This window comes from Artemia sp. Qi Xiang Cuo, chromosome 10, assembly GCF_049724085.1.
Source record: "Artemia sp. Qi Xiang Cuo chromosome 10, ASM4972408v1, whole genome shotgun sequence".
Taxonomy (NCBI): Eukaryota; Metazoa; Arthropoda; class Branchiopoda; order Anostraca; family Artemiidae; genus Artemia; species Artemia sp. Qi Xiang Cuo.
Window position 1 is genome coordinate 33,616,780 of NC_142803.1, and position 22,663 is coordinate 33,639,442.

The window sequence follows — 22,663 nt, forward strand, 5'->3', positions numbered from 1 at the left end:
ATAAATTTTGTTTCCCATTTGGGGGCAGCCTGCTTTCCTTTTGGCCCTAGAGGGTTTCCCAACAAGGGAAATCTGTCATCCTTCATCTGTAGAACATATCCTAGCCATCTAAACCTTTTTCTCATTATAGCCCTAGAAAGCAAGATTAAACCCTATTTTTGGTACAGTTTACTGCTAGAGATATAGTCAGTCAGATGGGTATGCAAAACAGCCTATAGACAATTTCTCTGGAAAACATCTAGCAAATCCTCCACTTGTCTTTTGGAGTGCCCATGCTTATGAGCTATACTTGACCACTGTTATCACTGTAGATTCCTTTGTTCTAATCTTGGTTTGCAGACTTATCTTCCTATTCTCCAAAGCTTTTCTCAACTTTGGAAAAACGCTCTGGAACTTGGCTGTTCTACTTTTGATATATTCATTGCATCCACCATCTTTACTAATATACTACTTAGATAAGTGAGGTTGTCCACTTGACCAATCTTCTTGTTACCCAGCATTGTCTCTTCACCTTCACTTATTCCTAGTCTTGGCTATTTAGCCTTCTTAACGTAAGTTTTCAATCCTATTCTTAAACCCTGAACTCTCAAAACCTCCAAAATTCATTCATTTTGCTAACATTTTCATCTAGGATGCTTAAATCATCAGCGTAATCTAAGTCTAAGAGAATTTTACTTCCTCAACTGATTCTGTGTTCTCCCATTACCTTGGCTCTGCTACTTAAGACACAGTCCATCAAAATGATCCATATAAATGGGGATAGAATCCAACCCAGCTTAACTCCTGATTTAATGCAAAACCAGCAACTAACCTCATTTCCTACCTTAGTCACAGCAATGTCATTCTTGTGCTTAACACTAATCACTTTAATATATTTATTGGGTATACCATACAACGATAGGACCTTGGGTAAAGCTCTTTGATAAACTGAATTTAAGGCTTACTTATAATCTATTAAACTGAGAACTTAAGGGGTTTTATGACTTATGTACTTCTCAATTATTAGCTTAAGAGTGAAAATTTAGTCAATATATGCTCTCCCCTTACTAAAACCATGCTGTTCTTCTCTTAAAACTTTATCTATAGCATCTTTAAGTCTAAAAAGTATCATCATACTAAGTAGTTTGTTTTCTACAAAAATGAAGCAAATACCTCTTTGTAGTCTCATTGGCTTGAATTACATATTTATGTTTTGGACTTTTTCAAAGTGTTTGATAGTTTTTGCCATACCCAAGCATGGCACCTGTTGACTGTTTTCATTCCTGTCAGTTCTGATATTCATCAGGGGAGAGTGTTATCACCTTATCTGTTCAATGCTTGCGTTCACAATGTGCTCATGAGAAGTTCAAGTTTACCCACACACAAGCTCACTTCACTATTGACCATTAATTGGATAGTTTTATGATTTTGTTTTTACTTACATATTAGGCCTAAAGAACTTGAACTTGGCAATTTAACAAGCACTTAGTATGCTGTGATTTTGTTTGATACCCCGCTCAAAATTTTCTGATAGTTTCTACTTAATACCTTAAGTGTTTTTGGAGACCAAGGATCAAACATGCCCCCCTTTCCTAAAAACAAGCCCTTTGTGTAAACATTAGGCATCTTGCATAAATTACGACCTATGCTTCAGGGGCTGTGGGGGTCAAGCCAATCCTGGAGACATAGTTATTTGATCTTTAGACTGTTTTAAACAAAATTGCTGTATACAAATTTTGGTTTAATGTGTTTGGGGGGAGGGGAGCTAAAAAGGGCGGGGGGAGGGCTGGTTGTCCTCCAATTGCTCTTGACTCTTAAAAGGGTACCAGAATTTTTTATTTCCTTAAAATGAATCTCATTCAAAGTTTTTAAAGCTTTATTGTAAAAGTTTCAAAGTTTTGTGTGAAATGGATGTTGGAAAAAAAACAAAACAAAAAACAATACACTGAAGTCTAAGAGCACTGCTGCCTTGTTCACCTCATGGACTGGTGCCCCCCAAGGAAATTATAGCCTAATAAACAATACAACATTTGCACCGGAATTCTAATTAATGGGTAATTCTTATAGGTCTGGTCTATTTTTTTCTGGGGGTGGGGGGGGGGGGGCTGAAAAACCTTGTTCAAGCTAATTTGTCTATTTATGGTTTGTCTCCATTTAGTAGAATAATAATTATAGGCGTGAATATATAATGAGTCAGAGAAAATAAACTTAAGATTGCTTGTGCAGGATTTAGACTCTTGTTTATAGAAGAGCATCATCAAGTGTGGAAAACCATGTTGTGACCAAGAAGGGGCCCAGGATTGCACACAGCCTCCATTCATACCAGAGGTCCTAGGAACATGTTACTGTCTGGTTCTAAGCTGGACACAATGGCAAAAAACAGCTATCATATACGCATTTTGACTTATGAATTCAGATGCTTTATAAAGGACTTATTAAGAGTTTTAGAAACTCATATCACAGGGGTAGGAAAAATGAAATTAGGTGATAGGGAATTTATTTAATCTGTCAGGGAGGATAGGGTGCATTGGCAGGGAGTAGGGCTTGTGATAAATAAGGAAGCTGCTAAGTCTTGTTTATTTTGGAAAGGTGTTATTATTTATATTTGTTATTATGTTTATGTTAAAAGTATTATTAATAGAATGCTAATTGCTAATCTTATGGCTAAAAAGTGCAGGGTATTAGTCATAGTAGTATATGCTCCTGTAGAAGCAACATATGTAGATAGTAGTGACTAAATTTAATTTTGCTTACAGCTACAGGAACAAATAGACAGGATCCCAGGCGGAAATAGTATAATTTTTATCAGGGGTTTTTAATGCCCTGGTTGGTAAAGATAGGGATAGATGGTTTCCCATCCTAGGTAAATTTAGTGTAGGAAAAAACAGTAATGGTTACAGATGGCTTCAATTTCGAAAGTATAACAATCTATTTGTAACCTTATCGATTGTGTTATTGTAAACCAAAGATCTACAGGATTGATGCAAGATACTAGTGTATATAAGAGTGCTGTTATTGATGTTAAACGTAAAGACCACCATCTAGTGGGCCTAGGGTTAATCTAAAGCTCAAATTTAGGAAGGGTAACTACCTTCTGGAGAGATATGATGTTGGAAGACTTCAGGATGAGAATTTGAGAGAAGCTTTCCAGGAACAGTTTGATACTAAACTGGAGAGTAAAATTTGACAATGTAGAAGATGGATGGAATAATTTTAGGAAATTAGCTTTTGAATTTGCTGATGGTGTCTTTGGGAAGAAGTTAGAAACACAGCAAGGGCAGTTAGTAAAAATGCTTTATTTTTAATATAGAGAGGAGGGGCTTGTACAAGAATTGGTTGAGTGATGGAACATGTGAAAATAAGGGAATGGGAAGAAAGTGGAGAAGAATAAAAACCACATTATGAACTAAGGTGGATTGAAGTGGAGGACATGTATAAAATTGCTGAAGATCTAGAAGATGTTGCCAGATGGCATAATAGTAAAATATCAAACTGGTATGTTAACAAATTGAGAGGGAATATTCATCTGGACTTGTTGCAGTTAACGATAGGAAGAGGGCAAGAATTAAATATAAGGAAAGAGTTAAAGGGAGATAGACAGAACATTTTGAAAATGTGCTAAGCCATCTTAGAGTTACAGGAAAAGAAGTAGAAAAGAGTGAAAAAGTTTGTGATACTTAGGATATGAAGGAAGAATTAGTGACTGTACTAAAGAAATTGAAGGATAATAAGGCCCCAGGTGCTGATAGTGTGGTAAATGAGTTGTCACAGATAAATCACACAAGATAATGAAAATGATTTTTGAAAAAAGGGAAGTACCTAGCAATTTCAGGAAAACTTTATTTAAACTCCTCTATAAGAAATGTGATACAAAAGCACTAGTGGAGTAAAGTAACATGAGCAGAAAACAAAGAAGCAAGAATAGCACAATAAAAATCACACAGTCTAGTAGAGTAGATCGATTAAATTGCGGAAAGGGCCTAAGGAAAAAAACATATTTTCTTTCAGCTTGGTACTTACAGCCTCAAAATAATAATAATAATAATAATAATTTATTACAAACCCGCTATAAAAAAGAAGCATGAAGAAGCGGAGCAAAACAAAAGAAAAGAGAAAATAAAGACGAAAACAAATCAACCGAACATAATAATCTACTAAATACAAACAAATCACACTTCAACTATCAAGCAAGAAAGTCGCTGGGAAATCAAATAATAGTGCCCTGTGTTTCACGAGAGCTTGTTTTTCAAAATTCGGCATGAACTCAACAGGATCAGGTATATGATACTTTTCTAGCAGACCAGTGTTACGGAGGTAAAGTGGCAGACCAAGCAGAAACTTTAAATATTTGCAAAAGCCTGAACGGATTCGCAACATATCCGAATTCGATAGCCAATGCCAAACGGGTGAGATGTAGTGAACAAAGGGAAGAGCGACGGCACGATACAACCTAGCAAGGATATGCTTATTAAATTTAAACTTCAGGGCTGCAAGTTTAGCATACCCAGACCGAAAACCCGACAGAACCTGGTCAACAAAAAGAGAATGAAAGTATATCAGTCCCACCATAACATTGGACAATATTGGTGTGATGATACAATCTTGGAAATTAAAGCAAAAATTTACAATATATAAAATAAAGTATGTGGACCTTTTCCAGATCTTTTTTTCAGAACTGGGTAAAGCCCCATACAAAAAAAACAAAAACAGAATGATCACAAAACTTGAATATAATTTAGCAAGAGCCTTCCAAGAGTATTGTCCATGGTTTAGAACAATTTTAGCATAACTAACTTTAAATTTTCCTTTAACATCTCTAAGAAGCTGAGCATAGAGGGTTAATATAGTTGTACAAACATGAATTCCTAGCCACCATATCTGTGAAAAAAAGCAAATAGAAAAAAGGCCACAATTCAAGCTTTCAGAAACAGGCTTAGAATTGGAAACTAGATATCCATACTTCTCTATATTCCGTGCAAGACCAATACACAGAAACGTCCAAGAAATCAATTAAGCAGAGGACACTAGTCTGGTTTCAGTACAGCTTATAACCAAAAGATCATCAGCATAGACAATATACAATGCGTCAGAAATATTCACAAATACTCAGATCTGACAGAAATATTCTCTAAAAACCCAAACTTGACTTTACCCTAAGACACAAATTACCATACTAAAAACGAAGTAAATGAACTACTGAGGAGTTATTGCTGAAAACAGTTTTGTTTTTGAAACTCGTTGAAATTGGAACTCGAGGAAATGTTGAGGGGGGTGTTGAACTAAATCAAAAGATGCTATATGCATCCAGGTTATCAAAAGGACATATCTGTAATATGCTATGAAGAGCTAAGACCCTGGAAACTAAGGATTACTACTACTGCAACTGCAACTACTTTTGACTGCAACTGCAACTACTTACAGTTGTAACTATGACTACTTGCTACTGTGACTGTGACTTCTTGCAACTGCAACTACGGCTACTTGTGACTGGAACTTTAACTACTTGCAATAAAAAAAATCACTGTAAAATAAAATCCTGAACTGTTGAAATTCCCCTGAATTTAAATCATTATAAATTAAACAGTCAGCTCATTTTCATTTGTTTTTTTCCATCCATCTTAATTATTATAGTGATTTTGATTCTATTTCTCATTGATATTTTGGAAAATCGGAGCACGCTGTTAGAAATACATTGAGTTTTATATAAAAACACAAGTTACACAATAGACTTTAGAAGGTCCAAATTTGGGGGAAGGGGGTATTAGACAAAGTCGGTTGCACTAATATCTGTTTGTTTTGAGTTTGACTTGTGTTTTATTTTAATTTTGCTCCTTTTAGGATTTAATTATTCATCTATTTCAGTACCTATTATCATTGTGTTTGATTTGATTATTCATTTTAGTTTCTGCTTGTTTGGTTTTCAATTATTCTTTAAAAGTAATCTCTGGTGGTTTTAAGTTTGAATTATTATAGGACTTGATTTATGATTGCCGTAAGTTCTTATGTGGTTCTTTACTTTTCTTTAAGAAACTTCTTATTTGTAATGTTGTTTTTTTTTTCAAAATTAATCTGTTGATGAGATTGTCATCTTTCCTTCCATTATTATCCATATTATTAAATCCTATGTAGGCTAAATGATAAATTTATCCAACTGATCTCAAATTATTCTGCAGTCAAATGGACCTAATGCTTTTAATGGGTTTGTATTTTTTTAGTGGTTGACCACTTCTAAAAGAAATATGTTAAACAAATAAAAGTAGTACCATTAGATATCTTATTTTATGCTCTTTCCAATTATCATGGTTGCTTTTCTACCCCCTCCCCCCTTAGGGTCCGAGATATAACCTTAGGATATATACAAACTAAAAGAAAGCACTAAAACAAGGACATTCTTTATAATATGCAGCATGTTTCTATTGATCAGCTTATTATATTTTCTCTCATTGTTTTCCATATTTTTTAAATCATTTCAGGTAATATTTTTACCCAAGACTTCCAAGCACTCAGGGAAAATTGAATTCTGTAGGCTACAGACATTCTATAGACTGTAGAATTCTGTAGACAAGAATGTAGGCTACTGGTTTTGGCAAAGAATAATTTTATCTTAAGATTCAGAATAATGGGGAAATGTATTATTAATGCTATATATTTGACCAACAGGGGGGGGGGTAGGGTATTTTGTCAGAAAGGCAATCATGATATTGGGAAAGAAAATAAAACAAGGGATCCAGTGGTACTACTTTTATTTAATGTTTCCTTTAGAAGTGGTCAACCACCAAATTTATGACAATCGGTTGATACATAAATACAAAGCATCTACTGACGAAAACAAGGGAAAAATATATTATTCAGAGCTATATCTGGGAGCTTCAGCGAGTGGAGTAGGGTGCATTTTCAGATAAGAGAGTATCATTTTCGTCAAAATACCTTAAATTAGGTATCCTATTCCCAGACCACACTGCCTTTCTATGAATTTAACAAATGAGTGTTTATTTGTTAAAGTGAGTATCATATTTGGAAGAAAATTAAATAAGGTATCTAATTGTACTACTTCTATTTTCTTGACATATTCATTTCAGGAGAGCAGTTCAAATCCATTGTTACCCTTCTTTTCTCAATTTGACAGTAATCATGGTTGCAGCAATAGCTTCAACCTAGTGAAGAGCAGACCACGGCCCATAGTAACCAAAAGTTTAAAAATGCATTTTTAAAAACTGTCTGGTGTTAAAAATTGCCATTTGTAGCTGATCATGGAATGATAACTATTATTTCAATTAATCTTAATAGTAAAATGTTATTCTGAAAACATAATTGCAAGAATGTTAAAAAGAGTCTGAAGCCCCTCAAGAATGGCGTGAGAGCAAAACGATAAATGCACGACTGGAATAGCAATTTTCGAAAATCGTATGCAGGAATCTTGCAGCCATCACCTCGAACAAGAAGGAAAATCAATTTTTTGCATAGGTAGCACTGATATATCTTCATTCTTTATTTTTATTTTTTTTTTGTTGCTAGTAGGGCACTGGAATGTCATAGAGCGCTCATTTGAAATCTAATTTTCATATCTAATTGCTTTTCATAAATTCAACTTGATAATGTTGTCGTAAGTGCCATATGGCACCCTAAAAGTGCAATTTGGGTGACATTTCTCAGATGGAAAGGCTAAATGGGACACTGGAACACGATAGAGAGCCGTTTATGGACTCATTTGTGTAAAACAATTTTATGTGTAAACATTTTTTATAAATTTGACTTTTATAATTATGTCTCATAAAGTGCCATATGACACCAAAAAATTGCACTTTGGGTTCCATCTCCCGAATAAAAAGGCTGGGAAGAATGAAAAGCGAGCTGAGATAATTTCCAGCCTAGTTCTTAGGTTTACAAGCCCCATTCTTAATATTCCCCGCTCCAAGACCGCCCTTAATATCATTCATAAATCATGTACTTAATAGCAGAACTAGAAGGCTATTGCAACATGATAGAGAGCTGTTTAAGGGCTTATTTAAAAGCTAATTTTTATATATAATTGATTTTTATAAAGTCGACTTGACAACGCCATCGTGAAGTTCCATGTGACACAAAAAAATTGCACTTTGGCTTTTTTCCCCATTAAACAAAAAAATGAAAACACAGGAAAAAGGGCCTTTTCAAATGAAAAGACACCAAAAAAGATATTTTTCAAAATCTAGGCTGGGGCGAAAGCTAGGTTTTTACAGGCACCCCTCCCCCGTCAATTGACACCTATAGAACTAACCTGCAGGTTAAATTGTACGGACAATTTTACCTGGACGTTATAGCGCTATTACACTGTTTATGATACATTCTTATTTCTTAGTACTTATGACAATACTCGAAATCAATATTTTGTGTTTTATAATAAACTGATGCGAAGGTTATAGTAAATGTTTTCCTAAATACAAATAATAATAAAATTAAAGTATTCTGTCGCTGGAATGCGGGCAACTTTCTGTTGGTGAAAAACTTATCAATCAGTTTGGATTTTGTTTGAAAATGGAAAGCACAGATTACTATGAAATATTGTGGGGAAGTTGTCTTTGTGCCAGTGCCAAAGGCACTCCCGTTTACATTTGGTAATTTTATTTCTGTGTAATTTTATGTTTTTTTTCAGAGATAAGGAAAACACCAGAAAGGAAAACATTGGTTCCTCATTATCTACAATGCGATTTCTGCCTTGAACTTTGTTCAAGGAATGCGTAAAGGATTTTCCTCTTTGTTGTTTAGCAAAGAAATTCTTGAGAAATATTCAGTTACTTAGTTTCCTGATGTTCTGTTACTCGTTTTTCTCTATTTGAAACCGTTAATTTTTGTTTTTTCCTTGCACGTGAAGAAAGCATAAGACATAGTTCGGAAAATAACTATCAAAGAACTTTAACCAATAGTATTTTGAATATTAATAAATACATTTCAGCGCAAAGCGAAGAGGAATTTTTCCGGTGGTCTTCATCAAATGCCACCTGGGAGTGTGCAGCACCCGAGGATGAAGATAAAAGCACAGTTAAAAGTAAAAACACAGTGGCAAAATTTGGTGTTGTCACAATTAATGGTAATGGGAAAGATATATCCGAAGAATATTTAGTCCCAATCATGTTTATTGATCAAATCACCACCATACCAACAATGTATACATGGGCACCTCTTCAACAAAATTTCATGGTAAGATGTAAGCTATATCGTTGTATATCGATGTATATCGTTGTAATGAAGTACAAAAGGTGTATATCCTATTTTCATTAGACAGTTTAAATTTATTCTCACAACATTAAATGAAAATTTTTGATAAATTAACACACCCATTCCCTAAAACGCTTAATAGCCTGTGTTAAAGGAGATTGGAGATAACATTTATTAGCATGTAGTGGTGGCATCTCTTTTGAGGAATTCATTAAAAAAAAAAGGTTTCCGAAAAAAATATTGGAAGAAAAGTAAAGAGCCCTATTAAAACTTAAAACGAGCAGAAATAAAATCATATCATGATTCAGATTTGAAACTAGCAGAAATTACAACGTATGAACAAATGAAACCCAAAACCAATAGAAATTAAAATGAATGATTCGAAAATAATTGTTTGTGATAAAATGAAAATGAATAATTAAAATAAATAAGTTAAACTTAAAACAAAACGGAATTACTTCAAATAAGAACAGGGCCTTAAACCTTCTAAAAATAGAGTATCGTTTACGCTTTACTTAAACGATTTGTATTTGGATGACTTTGTTTATATTTGCGTGACAATAGTACAAGAGCATACTAATGTTGCAAGGCTAAACGATTTTTACAAATAAAAGTTACCGTAAACAAGAGTGGGGCCACCCCTCTCAAACGTTCTACAAGGCTTGATTTTCATTTTAAAAAGCGATATGTACTTAAAACATTAGCCTTTAGTTTTTATTTGTTAAAGCATCAGCAAAAAAAGAGGCAATCATGATTAGACCTCGGCGCCGCGCCGATAAGGGAAGACTGGTGGCGATGGGGCCAAAAATAGCAGCTGTGGCGCGCCGTCATAGTGCCGTCAAAAGCGAACACATTTTCAAAAGCGAACTACATATTGCCTTTCAAAATTAAAATCAAAGTCAACCGAACGTGCCGGCGGTGTTGTGATACTTGGGTGGTGGTCAACCGAGCCTCTCGTTGGTGGCGTTCGTTCGATGCGCCGGCGTGGCGCCGGGGTCTAATCATGATAATAATTAAGATTACAGAAAAGAAAATACAATTTTATTCAAATGTATAGAAAATGTATGTCTAAGTATAACCTCTAAAAGGAGCATTGGTAAATTTTTGAAGCAATCTGTTTAGTTTGTTGAAGCAATATTTTGACGAATCGACAAATGATTTAACAATTGATTGGATTTAACAATGGTTAGAAAGAAATATGCTTCAGCGGAAGAAAACTTGAGTGCATGTTAGACTAATGAATCTAGATCGATCATTTATAATAAAATGCTATTAAATCCCGGAAGACCCTGCAATTTTGATTTTCTTTGCTATGATGATTACAGAGAAACTTTTCAAAAATGTTTTGTTTTCAATAAAACATAAATGACGCTTTGGTCTTTAGAGGGTTTAAGGGGGCGGTACAATAGCCCTGCTATTTCTTGAGTGAATTTTTGTGGTAAACATTCTGAAAGTTTCAGCTCGATCCCCCGAGCCTCTCGTGAGATGTTGCAGGTATTCTCTATTGGTTAGATGGCTGCACACACTGTCTTTTGTTTTACCTTGCTACTTAACAATGATCTGATTCTTAATGACATAAGGGCTTATACAAAAATTTTTGGATAAATTTTTTAGCGGATTTTTTTTTTACAGTCTTTTGGTTTACCTTGCTACCTAACAATGATCAGATTCTTAATAACATAAGGGCTTATAGTACAAAAATTTTTAGATAAATTTTTCAGCGGATTTAAGAAAAAAAATCTTTAACTTTCTTCCCCTAAGTCAAAGTCCAGAATTCACTGCTCCCAACACTCCCTGAAAATTTTAGATTGAAGATTTAGATTGAAAATTGGTATGGCTATAATTTTTAGTCTGATCAAGCAAAATACATTTTTTGGCCCATTTATGAATCCTAAACCCTTTGGCCTCCCAACTAAGATGTGTGGTCCCCTCAGTCTAGGCAGCTGCCCCTGATAGTTTCAAGCCGACCGGGGAAAACAAAGGTTTTGCGTCTAGTTTTTTTTTGTGTGAATTAAGGTTCCTTGACCCAAGGAATTTAAAATTTAAGCTTCAAGCCAATCGTAAAAATGTTTTTCGTTTATTTTTAGGGAGCCAGTAAGCCCAATCTAAACTTTTTTTTTGCATGGGGTCCACTTAACCCACGAACTTATAGTTGTGAGCTTCACACCATTCGAAAGGTGAAAATGGACGTTTTCTGGAGGACAGCCAATTTTTTTTCTAGTTCATTGGGATCCTCTTGGCCCAAGGACTGAAGAGTATTAGTTTTGATCTTGTCAGGAAAAATTGTTTTGGTTCTTCTTGGGCCCTACTTTTCGGGGACCGTGCCCCCAGACTTTTTTATATTTGGTTCCTCTTGGCCTGGGGACTTTCGGCTGCAAGTTTGAAAATGACGAGGGAGAATAAGTTTTTGGCTCATTTCCGGACCCTCTATCCTACACCTTTCAGACAAAATATTTATGGTCCCTTTAGTCAAGACAACGGTCCTTGAAAGTTTCAAGCCAATAAGAGAAAAAGTTTTGCTCATTTTCAAGGTCCTCACGGCCAGAGACCTTTGATTTAAAATTTTAAGTCATTTAGAGGAAAAATCTAAACCAGTTTTTTTCAGTTTTAGCGAGCTGAATAAAATTCAGTATTTGGGATTAAAAAAAAGCGTACCTCCAATGCAGTGTATAATTGAGTTTTTCTTTCTCGTCTTTGTAATTTATTCTAAGAGCTAATTTAGATCTTATCTCCAGCGTTCGTCACTAAAAACCATCATGTATAACTGCTAAGTTTATGGGTATTTTTTTTTTTTTCGTCTATTGCTCCGTCTTTTTTTTTTGTATGACAGGATTTCCAATAAGTAATAATAACAATATTCTGAACACAGTTTTCGGGGCTAATGTCACCACCCTATTTCTTTGTACGGGACGGTTTCCTTTGCCCCGGAACTTGTGGCTTTATGTTTCTAGTTGATCAGAGAAAAACAGTTTTTGGCCCTTTTGAAGGAGATCATTTTTTTCAATATTTTTCTTTGTTTTTAGGGGGTCTTCTTGACCCAAGTATTAGGGATATAAGTTTCGGACTGATCAGCAAGAAAGGTTTTTGACTCCTCTCACTTTTGGAAGGATCCTGTTCTCAGACTAATTTTTTATATTATGCTTCTCTTAGCCTAGGGACTTGCGGCTGCGAATTCAAAATTGACCAGGGGCAAAAAGGTATTTTGGTTCATTTCTAGTTCTCCTGAATACACCCACTTCAACAAAAAAATGTTTGCTTTGCTTACCCAAGATAGTGACCCTTGAAAGTTTCATGCTAAGTGGGAACAAATCGGACCATTTTCTGGTCCTATATTTGGGTCCCAGCTTAAAAAGAAGATTTTTGGCCCTTTTTCGGGCTCCATTTTCAGGAGAATCTCATTTCCTTTTCATTTTTTTCCCTTGTGAATTGGTGTCTCCATGCCCTAAAGAATTAAGGAAACAAGTTTCAAGCCGATTGGAAAAAAACATCGGTCTGTTTTGGGGTCTATTTTTGAGGGGGGGGGGATGCACTGAAACTAATTTTTTTTGTATATTAGAATTTTTTTTGCCCCAAGGACTTATTTTTCTAATAGTCCTTTAAGTTTCAATCCGCTCAGAAAAAAAAAACAATTTCTTTGGCCCTTTTTCGGACCCCTTTTTCAGAGGAACCAACTGTTTGTTTTGTTGTTTCTTTTTGCGTCATGGCTGTAATTTGCATGCTGTTAGAGCATTAAGTTTCTTAATCTTCTGTCGGGTACCGTTTGAGGGAACCAATTTATATTTTTTAAATATCTACTTCTTCATTCAGATCAGTACAGGGTCATACCCTGGGAGAAGGGGCTCAGGGCAGAGGTCCCCCCGAAATTCTAAATTTTCTTGAATATCTGAGCACTTCTTATTCAAAATGTCGTTTTTTTTTTCGTTTTTTTTTTTTTATTTCCCCAAAAAAATCCTGCATATGTGCCTGTCGAGTTCTTAAAGATATAAGCTTTGAGTCAATCAGACATAAAAGTTTCTGGGTCCTATTTCTGAAGGTTGGTACCCCAAATATTCGTGCCTGTACATTAGATTACTCTTGACTTATGACTAAACTTTGAGCTGATCAAGGGTAAAAAGTTGCTTGACTCATTTCGGGGCCCCTTAAACCCTCCCTTTCCAACAAATTTATGTTCCTCTTAGTCCACGAAGTGACCCCTCAAAGTTTCTAGGCAATTGGACACCCTTTTTCAAGCATACTTCCTTATTTTCCGTTATAAAATCTATCTCTGACGAGCCCCTTCCCAAGTTCTTAAGACCGCCCTATCCGTACGAAGTGGCTGGAAAACAAGTATGGAAAAAGTTCCAAAACTGCCAGTAGCAGAATTCGACAGAATTCCAAAAGGTGCTGACACTTTAGCAGCACAACTTGTGTTTTGAATGCTTTTCTTTGAGCAAAATGTATTTTTATATGTAAAAATGGTATTTTCAGACAAAATCTGTCAACAAATTTGAAAACTGCCAAGTAGCATTGCTACTATGCTACCCCACTTTTTGCACGGTGGTGGAAGACAACACACGCATAGAAGGTAGATTGTTCTGTACTATAGGCAATGCCTGAGCGTTGCCTCTGATCTGTAATACTATCATCATCGTTATTTCATGATCCGCGCCAGAAAGTTCTATTAAGTTGTTTCAAAAGTTTTGTCCGTTTCATTGTCATGTGTTTTTCATCATGTGATGTCATGTCCGACTTTGATGCCACGTCCATCTTAATGTCATGCGTCACGTGTTTTAATGTCAAAAAGCTCGAAAAGTGGGTGCTCCACGATTTGAACGATTGACAGAGATTGTCATGTTTTGAGGTCTGTTCTTCTTTGCGTTTGCAAAACTAAAATGATCCTTTTTTTGGATTGTCATCACGTGCGATCAAAAAGGGACCTTCTACGACACTAGGTGACGTTCAGGACAGTGGTTGGACACCATTGAGCCACCCAGGTACTTTCCAAAGGAGAAGACTCACCAAAAAGATGACCATGGTTACTGTATGGTGGTCAGCGGCCGGTGTGATTCACTATAACTTTCTGCAACCGGGCAAACTATCACAGCGGAGTTCTTTTGTTAGGAAATCAATGAAATATACCCAAAATTGCGTCAGCAGCAGCCGGCATTGCAGCAGCAGTCAACAGAAGAGGTCCGATTTTGCACCACGAAAACATCCGTCTGCAGGTTTTACATGTTACCATCTGAGAATAAAACGAATTGAACGTCAAAGTTCTGCATCACCCACCATACTCCCGATACCTCTCACCAACCGACTATTATCTTTTCAAGCACTCCGATAACTTTCTCACTGGTAGAACCTTCGGCAATACAGACGAGGCCAAATGGCCTTCGTTGACTTTATTGAATCACAAACACAAAATTTTTGTGCCAATGGAATTAAACGACTCGTTTCACGTTGGCAAAAGTGCAGTGAATCAAATGGCACTTGCTCCGATTACATTGAATAAGTATCAATGAGTTATTACAGTTAAAAAAAGACTCATAAAATCGGAAAAATCGGAAGTTTAAGACACTCTTTTTTATATACTCTTTTCTATTGTTCAGTTGTCTTTCCGAATTAAATTATTTTTCAATCAATAAGAAAATATGTGCGCTGTGGCCTTTTTTATATTTATTTTCTTTTTAGAAATGAAATTTTTAGGTAAGGTAACGGTGCATCGAAGTTAAAAAGCTGTTTTTTCACTCAGAATGTTTTAAACAACTCGACACTGTAAGATTAAAAAAAAAAATAAAAATAAAAGAAATTAAGAGATTTATTGCTGCTGTAAAAATTTGACTTTCATTTTAGTAGCTCTTGAATAACCGTAGCAAAGAAGAATATGTGTCACTACGGAATTAATTGTCAGGAGATTGGCAAAATAATACATTTCTGTTCTTTTCTCTGAAATTTAGCAGCTTTTTATTGGTTAATATATACTGCTGGATTGTGTCCTGTTGTTCTTCTACCTCCATTTTTTTTTACTTTCTTTGTATTTTGGTTTACATTTCACTTATATCATTTACTTCTTCCTTTTGTAGAAGAATTTTATAACATTAATTGCTATTAGCCAAGAGGAGAAATACGCTAGTATGACGTAGGAGGCTCACCTATCGTTTTAGCGGCCTGTGGGATGCAACTTCAAATTTCATATGGCGATCGACCTAAAATGCTCGGACGTTGCAAAAGAAGTTAATGGTGCCCAAAAAAGTTTATTTTGGGAAATATTCCTAACGAAAGTTATAAGCATTCAAATCTTGAAGTAAATTAGCATAGGAACTCGACAGAGGCAAACTTTTAAGCCAAAACCTGAAAAATATTGGTTAAACCAGAAATAAATTTCAAGACTACGTCTTACGGGACCTAAAACGGTTTCTAATTCTTCAACTTTTAAGACATATATGACCCTTCAAGAAGTGATCAGGAGTAACTTCTATGTTTCGAAAGGTACGCTTTTAAGCTGTCAAGTATTTAGAACCGAGTTTTTAGGAAACTACTTAGCTTTTGTCCCATGCTGTAACTTAAACGCTTTCATTTTGATCCTTAAATCATCATAATTTTTTCACAAAATCAACTTATTTTATCATGTACGTTGCAAATAATGAACATTTTATAGAGGGTAACATCTGAATGTTCGAATTTATCCCCAATGCCCTATGAAACGGGGATGCCTCTAGAAGTAATTATAATATATTTCTCCCCACTGTTAATAATCATGTACTTTAGAAAAATCTCCACTAAATACTTGATTTTTGCTTTTTATTCATTTAGCATTGTCAAAATTCCAAAGAGAAATAATAAGAAGAACCACTGAATCGGTTCTAAACTTAGTCGAATACAAAGAAGAAGGATATTCCATGGTTGGGATAAGATATAACCCAAAACATTTTGGTCAGTTGAAAGGGTGAAACTTGTTTCAAACAATACGGGTGTTTAAATAATTGGCAAGAGAGGTCATTTATAATAAAATTGTATTCTCGTAATGAATCGTAATGAGAGATACAGGAAACCTCTGTAAGGATCTATTATATGATAATATTTTGAAAAATGAGCGTATCATTGAAATAAGTAACTCAGTTATGCAAAATCCTTAGGTGGATCATTTATGTTGAACAATTATTGCAATAAATGTGAATAAAAGCATTATTTTCGAACAAAGTTATTTTTTTTCGTTTGGTTTCCAGCTATGTTCTGAATTTGATCAGATTAACTCTTTTTTGGGTGAATTTTTTCATGTCTTCGGCTTAAGAGAAGTAATCCTATTCTACTTTTGATAAACATCTATTTTTATTACTTTCTGGATCTGAAAGGAGCAACCTTATATGTATACAAACTTTCCTTTCAAATTTTTGGTTTTGATCTTCTTATTTTTTAACTCCTTTCAAACCATGATTGCTTTTAGTTCCTTTTTATCATCATGATGTATATACACACCCTGTATCCTTGTCTAATTTTTCATTGAGATTCTAATGTTGTGCTGAAGTTTCTTTCGAAGATGCACCTCCAAAAGAATGTCTTTGACGAAATTTGCTTTGCTATTTTTTTTACATTGATTAAAGACACAAATTTGGTTATTAACTGGGATTTCCTTTGAATAGGTTGAAGATGAGACTGAGCTTCATAACATGCCTTATATGGGTGACGATGTTGAGACCCACAAGTCATTTTTTGATGAGCTGCTCAAAAACTATGATGGAAAGGTACAACAAAGGCTTTATTTTTGGTCTAGTTACTATGGAGGTATAGTATTCTAGGATTCAGGAATAGAAGTGACTATATTCACATTTAATATTATGCATAGATGCACGCAGATCCTACTAATGGGCGGTGAAGGGGACGGAGGATATTTCCCAAAGGGAAATTTCCCTTCTTTTATCCCCCTATGTGCAGGTGTGCAGTCTTTGGCTTGTAAAGCACTATTGATTTATTGACATTGATTTATTTTTTTCCTCTTTTAACTAGGTTTAAAGTCTTGCTCCAATTCCCATTGAGATTTGAATATTATAATTAAAGTCTAGGAATTGTAATGACTAACAGTGATTCTTTAGCATTATTAGGCTGCGCAAGACAGTTAAAAATAAACACATAGAGCATAACTGTCAATCGTGTTGATCAGTATAGGTACTCCTGTACACAGGGGGTGAGCTACCCCCTTTACCCCCTTTTCAGTTCAAGGCATGTCCCAAACAACTGCAAACTGTGGTCTATATGTAACCTTTTCATGTTTTGTCTCCCCTTCTTAGGATCAGACCTGTGTACACGTTTGAAATTATTGGAGGCTCTATTTTCCAGAGAGTGATTTTTGGGTTCCCGCCGGACCACTCTTGGGTAAGAGGTCCGCTTCTTGTGTACTGGTATGAACCCGTATTAAAGCGGATTCATTAAAGTTCTGCAAAAATTATATTGTACTTTTATCTATCAGAAATTAAATATTTTTTCAATAATCATAGAAAAAGGCAAATGTATAAAAAGGAGCCAATGACTTATCTCTCCCTTATTCCCACTAGAATATTTTTTGGAAATTATAGGCAGGATAGGTATGAAAAGCTATAGTACAGCAACTTGAAAGCTTTTCAACTATCATAAGGAAAAATCTAAAATAAAAAAAAATGACATATCTCCCTTATTCCACTAGAACATTTTTTGAGCTTGTAGGCAGGACAATTATGAAATAGCTTTGTTTAGTTATCAGTTATAATGTAGGTTAATCTGTCAGTAGATTTAGTATTTACACGGGTGTCAATAGGGGGGAGGGGTGACAATTGCCCTTTACCTAGATTTTGGAAAATAGCTCTTTTTCATTTTTATTGGAACAGTCGAAGAGAAATAATAATTCCCGCCCCCCCCCCGCTTGGATTTTTAGACACACTTTTTTGTATATTTTAGGGTCATCCCTTAGCTCTTTTCAAACAGTTCGTGGTAACGAACTGTAAGTAAGGAGTGACCCGGCTTAATAATTACCAAAACTCTTGAAAAACGAAATTTTGATACCAATAGATATATCAAAAGAATTGGCTTATTATGCTTGTTCCAAATATATAAGTTTCATTAAGTTTTGTCCTAACCATCAAAAGCTACGAGCTGTAGAAAATTTGTCTCATTTTCGATAAAAGGGGGAAAGACCCCCTAGAAGTCATGGAATTTTAATGAAAATCACGCTGTTGATTCAGCTATCAAAGAACCCTACTGTAGAGGTTTCAAGCTCCTATCTGCAAAAATGTGGAATCTTATAATTCTTGCCAGAATCGCGGATGCGTGTTTATTTGTTTTTTTTTCCAGGGGTGATCGTATCGGCCCAGTGAGCCTAGAACGTCGGGAGGGGGCTCACTCTAACGGAAATGAAAAGATCTAGTGCCCTTTTTAAGTGACCAAAAAATTTGGAGGGCAACTATGCTCCCTACCGTGCCATTTTTTCCCCAAAATCGTCCGATTAAAATTTTGAGATAGTTATTTTGTTCAGCATAGTTGAAAGGCTAACTATGTCTTTTTAGATAACATGACCCCCTACAGCCCCTAGGGAAAGGTTTTTTAGTTATGAAATTTGTTCATTCTTTACATATAGTATTTATTATTGTGAAGTATGCATAAATTTTTCGGGTGAGGAGGGGAGGATGAATTTTCTGCTTGGGGATTTTGCACATTAAAAATTTTCTATGAAAAGGGAAGTTTCCAGGGGAAATTTTATACGGGGTGAATTTGACAGAACTCCTACACAAAATTTTTTTTATGTCTTGCTTACTTTTTACTGATTCAATTTCACTTGGAGATGTTAAGAGTAATTGTCCAGGGTAAATTTTCACCAGGATTGAATTATACAGAGGATATTTCTGTGTGGAGGGGGATTTGTCCGTGGAGGTGGAGCCAGATATATTGGCGTTATTTAAAAAACGATCAGAGATTAAATAAAAACCAAGTTTTTTCAACTGAAAGTAAGTAACAACATTAAAACTCAAAACGAACAGAAATTATTATGTATACGATTGCCCCCTCCTCAATACCTCGCTCTTTATGCTAAAGTTTAAATTTTGTCCCAATTCTTTAAAAACAACTCCTGCAGCACAAGGGTCGTTTAATTGGAACTATAAATAACTTTTTTTTAAGTGCCGAAAAACTTTAGCGTGAAGAGAGAGGTGTTGAGGAGGGGGAAACCCCCCTCATATACGTAATAATTTCTGTTCGTTTTAAGTTTTAATGTTGCTCCTTACTCTCAGTGGAATTTTTTTTTTTTTTAAATAAAATAAGCTTATTTCGCTTGCGATGAATAAAATGATAATTACCAAGACTAGCACCTTAGTGTCAATTGATTGTCGGTCCTGTTCCAGAATGTTCAATGCTTCCTTCTTGACTTCCATCAGCATAGATGTCACTAACTAGAATATTTCGTTGGGAGTAGGGGAAAGTAATAGATATACCGGCCAGTGTGTCGTCTTATCGAACAAGATCAGAATTTTTATCGACCATTGGGTCATTTTAAAAACTTTGAAAAAATTGTTATATAATCGTTGAATTTTTTTAAATGCTAGCGTTTCATGTCGGAATTATGTGAGCCCCCCCCTTCATAGGTGACACCCTCCGTCTGCGAAAGTCTTTTATTATTTCAAAAGATTTCAGTGAGTTTCATTACAATTATCAAAAAGTATCATTTTGAGCTTTAAAAAAGTATTGAAGTTTTTAAAGACTTCAAATTTCGTGATAATATTTATAGTCTGATAACCCAGAGGACTGGTGAAAAGCCAATTTCACGTTTTCTATTTATTTGAGTGCGGGAACTAAATGTAGGAAACGATTATAAGAGGTGTTATGCACACCTGACTAAAACTTAATATTTCCCAACAGTTCCTTGATGTTCGCTGGAGAGGGTGGAGCATTGCTCTTTTTTTTATGGTATTCTTATCTTTTTTTATCCGTCTCTTTATTGTACATTTTTTTTTTGCAAATTTTATCGTAGATGAGCAAAGAAGAGGAACTCACCCGCAAGTGGCTTTCATCGTATCTATGGTCAGTTGGAAGATTATTACATTTTTATGTTCTAATCTATATGTTTATCGTAGGTACATGGAAATAAAGACCCGAACATGTTAGATGATGACTTATTAATCAAAGTAGTAAATGCTATTATGAATTCAGAACCTGAAGAATTAGATTTAATAAGGCATAAATTTGGTACGAACAAAAAAAGGAAAATATCTACAGAGCTGCCGAAAAAAGAAGAATTAAGAAGGTATCTATTAATTTTTACTTTCATTTTTCTTTTTTTATTTTCTTGTTCAGGTTATATGGATCTCATGTCCATGTCATTATATCTTTTCGATAGAGGATGGCAAGGTCATGACTTATTCTTGGGTGGATGTTTTTCATTTCATCAGAGGGCTTGTCATGACGAGTTGGATTTGATTTTAGTGTGTAAAAATTGAATGTGGGTTTATCCCATTGAACCCAACTAAGTTGTTTTGTGTTAAGATCACTATTTCCCCTTAGAATGCTTTGGGGGTGGCTCAGGTCCCCATGAAGTTTGTGCCTACTTCCCTTTTCTCTTTGTAAAGCCCTTCCTCCTTTTGGGACAAAACTGAACTTGTGTAGTACTAGTTTTGGATGATGTTGCTGTTTATATTTTTGGTTAGCACTTGGATCGGCGAATAAATCTGAAGTTAAGCATGGTCTTGCATTATTTCTGTTTATATGGATTAATTTAATGGAACTTGTCAAGGCTATGGGGGAACTAGTATGAAACGTCGTTCCACGCAAGGGCGAGCCAATACAAACCCTGGACCAGATATGGGCTTATCTACAAATTATCATAAAAAAGATAGTTGTCGCTGCCCCCCCCCCATCCTTTCATAAGTACGTATGGGTCTTTTTAAGTTTCCACCAAGGTGAACAGTAATAACTAAAACTCTTAATAAAAGTTGGAGGTATCCGAACTAAAGTTTTAGTATAAACAGAAGGGAATTTGGAATAAAAACTGAATCTAAAAAAGCAAATATTCCAATAATTCTATTAAGGAATGAAGGTATTTTGGTTTATGGATTAACGCAAGAAGACAGGAGACAGTGCTACTGTGGTTGAATGTGAATCTGATTGAAGTACTCTTAATAGCTGTTAATACTTTTATTCGTGATACTACCACCACTAGCCACTCACTGCAACACCAAGCCGCCTGAGGCCAACTCAACTACTTACGCTCCTCCTCCTTCCCAATCTATTCTAAGCCTCCCAATTCACCCCTCCCTAGGAGTTTCAATTTTTCTTAAACCTTTTCTTACGACCTCCTACCACCCCGTTCGTGGACGACTTACTTTTCGTTTGGCCATAGATGGTTGGCTGACAAGGACGATCTTTGGCAATCTATCATCCTTCATCCAGTCACTCAGGTAAGCTCCAGAAAGCGGGATAGAACCATATTTTTCGTTCGGTTTACAGTCTGAAACACGGCCAGCCAGACGGGTACCCAAAAGAATCTGTTGACAATTTCTCTGGAAAACCTCTAACAAATCCTCCTCTGTCTTTTGGAAACAATAAATTGAACAATAATTGACAATCGTCATCACTGTAGCCTTCACTATTCTAATCTTGGTGCGCAGACCGTTTCTTCGTATTCTTCTTAACTTTTTAACATCTTCACTGAGCCCAACATCTTTACTAATAATACTACCTTGGTAAATGAAGCTGTCCACTTGATCGATCTTCTTGTTACCTAACGTCACTTCTTCGCCTTCACTTATTCCCGGTGTTAACGATTTAGTCTTCTTAACATTAATTTCAAACTTATTCTTGCGCTCTGAATTCTCAAAACCTCCAAAAATTCACTTAATTCACTAACTTTTTCGTTTAGGGTGCTAAATTCATCTTGGATGATTTGAATGAGTTTTGTCTAGGATGCTCAAATCATCTAGATCTTGCGGTGTTTTGCTTCCTTATTTATTCCATGTTTTCTCACAGTCTTTTGCTTTGCTACTTGAGACAAAGTCCATCAAAATGATTCAGTAAAATTGGGATAGAACGCAACCCTGCTAACTTCTGATTCAATACGAAACTATCTACTTACCTCATTTCCTAACTTAACAGCAACAATTTCATTATCGTACATAGCACTAATCACTTTATCGTATTTATCTGGTAATAAAGGATAGGATCTTCACTGAAGCTCTTTTATCGGTTGAATCAAATGCTTGCTCGTAATCTATAAAACTAAGGACTAAAGGCGTTTGGTGACTAAGGGACTTCTCAATTATTAATCTAAGAGTGAAAATGTGAAAAGATGGTTTACGCCTCCTCTCCCCTTCCTAAAACCACGCTGTTCTTCTCTGAAACCGGTATCTACGGCATCTCCTGAAGTCTAACAAGTATCTTCATGGTAAGTAATATGCTTTCTACTGAAACCAAGCTAATGCCTCTATAATTATTATATTCGGTCTTATTACCTTTCTTGCGGAGGGGTTTAATTAAAGTTTTCCTAAAATTGGTAGGTTCT

The 22,663-nt window shown here is 35.4% G+C and overlaps 1 protein-coding gene across 1 annotated transcript in view; it reads left to right on the plus strand.

Annotated features, from left to right (window-relative positions):
- The window catches only part of E(z) (histone-lysine N-methyltransferase E(z)), a 133,409-nt gene that overhangs the window by 17,617 nt on the left and 93,129 nt on the right, over positions 1–22,663 (plus strand). The window contains exons 2-4 of the mRNA XM_089095367.1: positions 8,912–9,156; positions 16,791–16,892; positions 20,244–20,413. Coding sequence (XP_088951493.1) covers positions 8,912–9,156; positions 16,791–16,892; positions 20,244–20,413 — 517 coding nt within the window. The remainder of the gene's footprint in view (positions 1–8,911; positions 9,157–16,790; positions 16,893–20,243; positions 20,414–22,663) is intronic.